Source organism: Coturnix japonica, unplaced genomic scaffold (genome assembly GCF_054131305.1).
Source record: "Coturnix japonica strain WE unplaced genomic scaffold, WE-NBRP24 Scf040, whole genome shotgun sequence".
Lineage (NCBI taxonomy): Eukaryota > Metazoa > Chordata > Aves > Galliformes > Phasianidae > Coturnix > Coturnix japonica.
This window is the reverse complement of record NW_028188943.1, coordinates 3,814,529-3,823,040: the sequence shown is the minus strand read 5'-3', so window position 1 is coordinate 3,823,040 and position 8,512 is coordinate 3,814,529. Positions and strand designations below refer to the sequence as shown.

The 8,512-nt window shown below is 46.2% G+C and overlaps 1 protein-coding gene across 5 annotated transcripts; it reads right to left on the bottom strand.

Annotated features, from left to right (window-relative positions):
- Positions 1-1,062: 1,062 nt before the first annotated feature.
- LOC146753046 (rho GTPase-activating protein 32-like) lies at positions 1,063-7,311 on the bottom strand. 5 transcript variants are annotated; one of them, XM_085530999.1, is made up of 6 exons: positions 7,052-7,311; positions 6,349-6,756; positions 4,623-5,105; positions 3,942-4,140; positions 3,110-3,255; positions 1,063-2,899 (listed from the first exon to the last, which is right to left on the bottom strand). In XM_085530999.1, the coding sequence occupies exons 3-6, from the start codon at positions 4,792-4,794 to the stop codon at positions 2,442-2,444; spliced, it is 975 nt and encodes a 324-aa protein (XP_085387125.1). In that variant the 5' UTR covers positions 4,795-5,105; positions 6,349-6,756; positions 7,052-7,311; the 3' UTR covers positions 1,063-2,441. The 5 variants fall into 5 exon arrangements, with proteins under 5 accessions (XP_085387125.1, XP_085387126.1, XP_085387128.1 ...); XM_085531000.1 differs by having other exon boundaries at positions 4,623-4,982; XM_085531002.1 differs by having other exon boundaries at positions 4,623-4,912.
- Between the last annotated feature and the right edge of the window lie 1,201 nt (positions 7,312-8,512).

The window sequence follows — 8,512 nt, the reverse complement described above, 5'->3', positions numbered from 1 at the left end:
AAAGACCACATTAAATTCATTCATTCTTAGCAGAAAGGAAACAAAGAAAAGAATTTTTAACCTGCTGTTAGCCATGTTTGGAAATAAAAAATCACTGTTTAGAAATACCTGGAAAGTAAGTACACCATTCTGGAAAGTCAAATAAATGTGGTGCAAAGCAAACTGTCTCTGGCTTTGCCAAATCAGGCCTTCATTAACCAAAGGATCCCTCCCTTTTTCTCGTAGTGATAAAGAAATTCCTTTTATGGTTCTACTATTTTCATTAGTTATTTTGGGAAGATTATCTCCAGTCCAACAACTCAAAGGTTTTGGGATGTACCTCTGGTCCCAGTTCACCTTGCTGAACCTGTCAACAAAACTAACATCACCTGTCACAGAATGATAGAATCATGAGAGCTGGAAAAGACCACTTAGATCATCCAGCCCAATCATCAGTCCATCACCACCATGTCCACTAAGCCTCCTCTCCTCCTTCTTCACTGACCTTGGTGACTGCAGGGCTGTTTGTCTCACATCATTCTTGCTCATAGCTCTCACATATGCTATGCAGTGGTTTGAACCTTCCTTAACAAAGTTATCACAGAAGTGCCAGCAGCATCACTCCTTGACTCAGCTTTGGCCAGCACTTGAACTGGTTCTGTCTGACATGGGGCAACTACTGGCCTCTTCCTACAGAGAACAACACTGCAGCCTCTTTTCTGCCACAGTCCAGACATTAGACACACATGTGTAACCCCTTCCTTTCACTCCCAAAGTGCACGCACACACTGGTACCACAATGTCCTTGTGCAGCTCCAACACTCTGCACACCCCTGTGCACACACATATATGTGCATGCTCGTCCTTGCACACATACCCACAGACCTATACACACCTGAGCAACCCCACTGGTTTGGGCAAAGGACATCTGAACATCAAGACAGTAGTTTTGGTCTCTGAGTTTACACTTAGAGAAGTCTAATCTGGGACAACACAAGTCAGTGAATATTGGGCCAAATCCTTCTGTACTTAATTTTCTTCATCATCATTGTGAAGACGAATAAAACAACAGCACGTTTCTCATTGTTTTTAATGTTCTTTTATTTCTATTGTACAATAAAATTTACATATAAATATGTTCAATATAAATTTATTTTTCCCATGAAACACCTAGACATTTTATAGTTTGAATAAGAACTGCGTCTGCTTTGTGTTTCTTTCCCATTTACAAAACTCAGTGCTTTTAGGTTTATGCAAAATTGTTGAGGATGAGATCACATTGATCTGCTTGGTTCATGCAATCTAACCTGGATACATATGACATAGGAACGTGGTCATCCAAGAAATTCTCAGGAATCAGTGAAGTAAGATTTAGGGTGATTGGGCCCTGGAACAGCCTCCCCAGATTAAGTAGTCACAGCACTGAGCTTGCCAGATTTCAGGAAGTATTTTGGACAGTGCTCTCAGACACAGGGTCTGATTTTTGGGTAGTCCTGTGTGGATCCAGGAGTTGTACTTGATGATCTTTTTGGGTTCCTTCCAAACTGGGATATTCTATGGTTCTATGGTGCTAAAAGTATGTTTAGTCAACAATGCAAACCATCTCTCATACTCTAATAACAGAGCATAAGATGATTCTGTCTGTATTAGGTGGGATGAACTCAGGATATATTCTGAAGTAGGAGCAGTGTTTGGTCATGTGTTATTTCACTCGGAAAATCTGGTAAGACCATACCATAATTCAGGGCATACAGCAGGCCAAATCTTCACTGAGCTGAGAAGGTAGCAGGATCTTTGGCAGGTACAAGTGGAGTTCAGACACAGTATTCATGTGAATAAATCACCACATCTTTCTGTTTTGCAAAAGGTGATGTTGATCTCTTAAAAGAGGCCTACATATGCCACAAAGACTTCTGACCACATTTCTAGTGCTCCTACCAGGAAGTTTCAGAGAAAATATCAACTCGTTGTTCCTGTAACATTTCCTCTGAATCTTGTTGGATTTGATGAACTTTGCTGAATTCAAATCAGGGTTTCCAGGGGAACTCTGCCAGTTTTTCAGCTGTGCACTGTGACGTTCACAGCTCCGAGGCAAATCAGTTACATGGACTAACTGAGGACCAAGGATTCTTTTACTTCAGGGTCTCCAGCTCAGGAAGATGCCCTCTGTGATGACAGCTCTTGAAATGAAGAAAAGGGTCTGGGGCCATGAGCTGGCACTCAGGGTGGTATTTTTAGTGATTGGGTATATCCATAAACAGTTATTTTCTGCTCTTATCCAAGTTTCCTCAAGATGGACTTTCCCAAAATTTGATGAGGTGCCCTTTATCTGTCAACATCTGCTTATTCTATCTTCTTCTCTTTTTAAAAATGCCATATTTTAAAATGAACACTGGAAATTTTCTCTTCTAAGCATTTCTTCTTCCAACACCCCATCCCGTTGACTGAGCATGAGCGTGCCTTTAGTCACTTGGAAAGACAGGACTCATCCTTTGCTGTTGAGGAGAGAGTGGCTCGGAGCTCGTGCTGCTGCCGGGTGCCTGGGACTGGAGGCCTGACTCCAAGTCCCCCTCCAAGAGGCTCGGCTGCTCCTCAGTGACAGTGACTTCGTCCTGCTTGGAGGTGCCGCTGTTGGGGCACTCGGGTTGTGTTTGGTCTGGGCTGCTCTGCAAAGGCACCAGGCCACAGTCCAGGCTGGTGACTGTGTTTTCTGGCAGGCTCAGATCAGCCCCTTCAGCAGAGCTGGGAGAAATGAGTGCCTGAACAATGACCTCCTGCTCTCCGTCGCTGCTGGCACACGGGAGGCTCTCATTTGAATTGCAGCAACTTGTGCTTCCCATGAGGTCTCTGTTGATGGAAGCACTCTCTGAGCAATCAGCACTTGACCTGGCTCTTCTGGGTTCACAAGAGCTCGATTCACCTAGGAAGGAGTGGATACACAGGGGTTAGTATCCAACTTCCTCTGCCCATGGAGGCAAAGGCTTCAGAGGCTCCTTTGGGAAAACAGGGGTCAGCTGAAGATGTCAGGTATGGGCTTGAACGCCAGAAGGAGGTACAAGCCCACTGAAAGCATGAATTCTACCCATGTTGCTGACAAGCAGTGCTTTGAAAGCTGGATTTGCACCCTTACCTGCCAGGACCACGCGTTCTGCTTTGGAAGGCTCCCTGGCACTGCTCTGCAGTTGGCATTTGGCCATATGGGATCGTTTGCGCAGGCAGAAACAGGAACACCAACTGCCAGCAGGTGATTCCTTCCTCTTGCCGGGAGAACATGGTCTGCAGAGAAAACAGAGCAGTCGTGGTGCAGGGTGAGGGAAGAGCTGCACCGAGCCCTTGCCAGCAGTTCCCTACTCCTGGCACTGCCTGCTTACTGCTGAAACACAGCTTAGAAACGCGCTCTGTTTCAAACAGCAGAGGATGCTTCCATTCCTACAGCTCAGCCCTCAAGTCCTGCTGGCTACATTCCTCTCAACCGTGTCAAGCAAGATGCGGAGCATGTGAGCAAAGGCTCAGCAGCAGGAAAGGAGCTGGCAGGCGTAACTGCTTTCTGAGAAAATGGTGCAGCCATAAGGGAAGCTCAAAAGCATCCCTGACTCTTACGTTAACACCTCCTTGGCCTCAGCTCACTGCCATCTTTAATTTCTAGTGCCAGCAAGTCCGACCAACAGCTCTGCTTACAGGAGAAGCGCAATTGGTTTCAGGTGCGTGGCCCTGAAATCTGGAAAACCCCAGTGTTTCCAGGTACAGGCAGCACAGGCCAGGATAGACACCAGCGTGGCTTTCTGCATCTTGTGACTGCCTGCCCAACCAGGAAGGAAAGGCACCTTGTGTGGCTGAACTGAGCCCATAGTGCAACTGTTTTTTAGTTGAGTGCTTGGAGATATAATGGACAAAAAATAAACCAATAGAAATCACCTGAACAATGATGATAGGGGCTGGAAAGGGAATTCCTCTTTCTTTACCTTTCAGATGGAAAATCAATGATTGCGTTGAAGTTCCTCAGTACAGCTGCAGGCCCTTCCTCCACTTGTATCTTGCTGCTCCGTGTTGCAACAGGAGAGCTGCTCTGGCCTCTCCTCTCAGCCTGTGCCTCCTGCAGTGTGAGCAGCTTTGTGGATGGAGACACCCACACAGACTTGGGCCCAGGCAGAGAACTGTGCCCTGCAAGGGAAAACTACAGGTGAGATGGAGGAGGAAGCAGCAGCACAGCCATCCCAGTTCTGCATTTCTCTCAGACTTGCTTATCCGAGACACTGGAAGAAGAGGAGCTCAAAATAACCGTGTGCTCAGAGGTATGCTCGTGGCAAAGGACACAGCCACAATTAAGAGCAGCTCACTGTATCAAAAACAGGCAAACAAAAATCCTAGAAAAACTAGGGGTCTGGGATTTCAGAAAGCTTTGCTGCCACATTTCAATCAAGCTTCAACTGCTTGCAAAAAATCTTAACAGCAGTGATGGTTTTCTCCATGTAAGGTTTGTGTTTGGACACACTAAGGATCCAGGAATGGGGCACCATATTCTAATCTAAGCCCAGAAGCCTGCTGTCTCCTCAACAGTAATAGAATTTTCAAAGGTCTTGGAGAAGCCCTGGATTGGATGAAGCTGTCAGATCAAGATCAAGCTAATGGAGGAAGATGCTCACCTACTCCCTCTCCCATGGCTGGTGTGGATTTGGAGCAGAAGATGACATCTGTGTGGCTGATGAGTAATTCCACAACAGCTGACTGTATCTGCAGCTCCATGCAAGCAGCTTTGCTGGCGCAGGAAGATTGGCTCTGCTGGGATCTGAAGAAAAGGCAGATCTTACAAGTCATTTCCCCGAGGTCACTTCCCCAAGTCTGAATTTCTGTAGCCAAAAACTGTCAAGCTGGGCTCTGGAGACTTCCGCAGTGGGCAAACAGCGATGCCACTGATGTGATGCCACTAATTCTCCTGGATGATCAGAGACACAGCAGTCCCAGCTAAACAAGTGAGTAGAAACTGTCATCTAGAAATTGTGCACCTGGGTTGGGGGACAGCAGAACTAAGCATCGTGTTGAAATGGAAGAAGAAGTTTACCTTAAGAGGTTTGGAGCCCACACTATCGCTAAGTTCTTAGCATGCATGTTTATCACCGAGCAGATCCCTGCCAGAGAAATCAAGTGTCTTATTAAGTCCCATGGGGACAGTGCACTGGTGGTCAGCACTGAGGCAGACTTGATGCCTTCCAAGAGGCATCTGGGGAACACAGAAACACAGAATGACCCGGGTTGGAAGGGACCTCAAGGATAATGAAGCTCCACTCCCCCTGCCTGGCAGGGCCACCTAACTTCCACATTTACTAGACCAGGCTGTCCAGGGCCACATCTAACCTGGCCTTGGACACCTCTACGGATGGGGGATCCACAACGTCCCTGGGCAGCCTGTTCCAGGACCTCAGCACTCTCCTAGTAAAGAATTTTCCCCTAACATCCAACGTCAATCTTCCCTCTTTCAACATAAAACCATTTCCTCTTGAACTGATATTATCGGCCCTTTCAAAGAGTTAACACCCCTCCTGATTATACACACAGCCCGTGCCATCAAGGCCAAGCGGTGCAAGCACTGGGCAGCTTTACAGCCTGACTGCACAGTGCAGCTCCTCGCAGCAGGCATTCGTCTCCAAGTCCACTTTGCTATTAACCCCATTCTACCAATAGCAGGAGAACAGCAAAGGAAAAGGAATTCTCACAACCATTGTGAATAGCTTAAATAAGCACCTCCTGGCACCACCACAAGTGCCATCAGTGAGAGGCAGGATGTGGCAAAGACGTGACTCATGGGGCTAACAGAAAGAAGACCTCAGAGCTGGGGCACTGCTACAACCACTAACCAGGATGGCCAGGGAACTGGTACGTGTCATTTCCAAGACATTGCCCTGAGCTTATAGAGATCCTGGCATACAGCTGCTCGGTCAGCAGAGGGTTCAGGAGCTCCCTGAAATACATCTTACACAGGGAGCTCACGCTGTGAATGTCTTGGACGCTGAGCTCAGGAACCTGCTCCATATTGAATTCATGGCTGCAGAGAAGGACACAGAATTGGGCAGAGGGCTTTGAGGAAGATGAAAACAAGTCCAAAGCCACACAAAATACAGTCAAGAAAAGGAAGGACTTCTGCAGAGCCTTCCATACGGTCTCACTTCACAGTTAGAAGCAGGAGAGCTCTTGTGGCACAAAGCTTGGAGCTGGAGAAATCAAGGCTGCCTCTAAGATAGTGCTTGCTAAAAGACTTGTGCTCTAGACACCTCACACCTTCAGTGTTCTTCTTTGGACATATCCCAGGATTTCAGTGTCCTTCTTGCAGTGAGGGGCCAAGAACTGAACACAGAACTCAAGGTGAGGACTCACCAGTGCCAAGTACAGGGGGATGATCGATTCCCTGCTCCTGCTGACTCCAACCTTCTGCATTCCAGTTCCAATCTAAACCATTCCTGCTGTGGTAGTACTTGAATCCTCATTTGGGGCTGGACCTCAACAGGTCAACACATCAGAAATAACACAATGTGCATCTTGAAGACGTGTCTCAAAGCCCAGAAAATCCAACTCTCTGACCTTGGCACAACTCACCAACCAAGAGCCAGGCCTTGACAACTTGGCTGATCTGAGCACATAGGAGGGGGCCAGACAGTGGACCAGAAGTGTCCATTTCCACTGAAGCTCCTTGTAGAGAACAGCACCAATCAGCAGGCGTGAATCAATTCATTCACAGGCTTCACAATGAGTCTGTTTCTTTATAAAAGAAACCCACATCGATTCCTAATCAAAAAAGGGAGGAGTTAATATGGACCAAAGAAGCTTCTGTTCCTACGCTTCATCCCTCACCCCAACTTCCCTTGCCCCATCCCCAACTCCTGGATGATGCCCACAAGCTTAAAGGCAGGTCTCAAACCCACAGGGCTCCATTCACAATACTCCATCAGAATGGATGTTACACTTCTTCTATACACTCAAACAGACTGAGCAGTGGTATCTCAGTCACTTAAAACACACAGAAGCATCCAAACCCAGAGCACACACATCCCTTCCTGTGGTACTGCAGCCCACAGCTCACCTTCACACCTCTGTTGATTCCTGGTGTTTTACACACATGCAGCCTCGCTACGGTTCCATGGGTGTCACACAAGACTTGCAGGACCTCTTTCTCCGCAAACCCCACCTGTTGGGTGTTTCCTGTTGGCACTGAACATGAACAAATCTACCGCTGAGCAACAGGACGTGAGACAAACAGCAGAAAACAACCAACCTGCAGAACTAACTCGTTTGGGTTGGCCCAGATGTTAGCATGCTCCCTTTCCATGCCCAGGCCAAGCTTGATGAGCTGCTCCTCGTTTGCAGAGGGGGAGAACGCTGCAGATGGGATGTGGTGGCTATGCGCACATCATGCCTTTCTCTTGCTTTTCCTCTCTCCATCTTCCATTAGCAAACAGCATCTAAAAGCTTTCCTTCCTGAAAAAATCACTGGTTAAAAACGAATTGGTAAGCTTGCTTTTAAAACTGCCTTCTTTATGCAGCTTGATGCTTTAAAGCAGAAGCTCACCTAGCAATGGTGGGTCAAGTACAATTTGCCCTTGGTCAATCCATGCTGACTATTCCTGAAGATTCTTCCTCTTTAAAGCTCTGTGTACATCCAACCTAACTCCAAAATCTTATCAACTGTGCCTTATCACTTTCCATTGCGTTTTAAAATCCTCACTGACTCCTTTACTTGTTCCCTTGCTTGCTATTTCTGTGCAAACCAAACACTGGAGTTAGGGTTCTTGTAAAATGAACCATGGCCTACAGGTAGAAGGCACCAAAATTTATGCTTAACATACTTTGCTCAATCTGTATCTTACTTCGGTCAAGGTTTACTAGATACTGAAGTATGGAGTAAGCACTATATACAATGAGAAGTAAATTTATGGATTAAGTGCTATATTTTTTCTGTAAGAAACTAGCACTACATCTTTACACACCTGCTTTGTTCTCTGAGTATTTAGATCAAGCGGAGATTCTTCAAACACTGAAGCTACATCAGAAAATTCCATGGATCCAAACACATCTGGCACATGGCTGCAGTCTGGCACATCTTCATTATGTCAGAGCCTTTTCAGACTGAAAAGAAATGTGCCATTGAGATTCTTTTGCAGAATTAAAAGGAAGATTTCATCAAAAGATTTCATCACTAAAATCTAAATAAGATTGCTTTGCAAGTTCCAAACTATGGCTAACAGATAATGCAGGTCCACAAGCCAGCAGCAAAAACTTTTATATTATGTTCTTAATACTGTAATTTTGGATTTGACGTTCATATCAAGAGCAGAAGGGAAATTACTCTTAGAGCTCAAGTCATCTTTCACAGCCTGTGTCAACAAGAGCAGCACCTCATAGCCTTTGGTTTCAAGACCCGGACCACAAGCTAGCTAATGATTTTACACAGAATTCCAGAGTTCAAGTCATTGTTTCTATTAGGGCTGCAATTCTACTGAAAGCCTTCAAGTTCATCACACTGAATTATCACTGGCACCACACA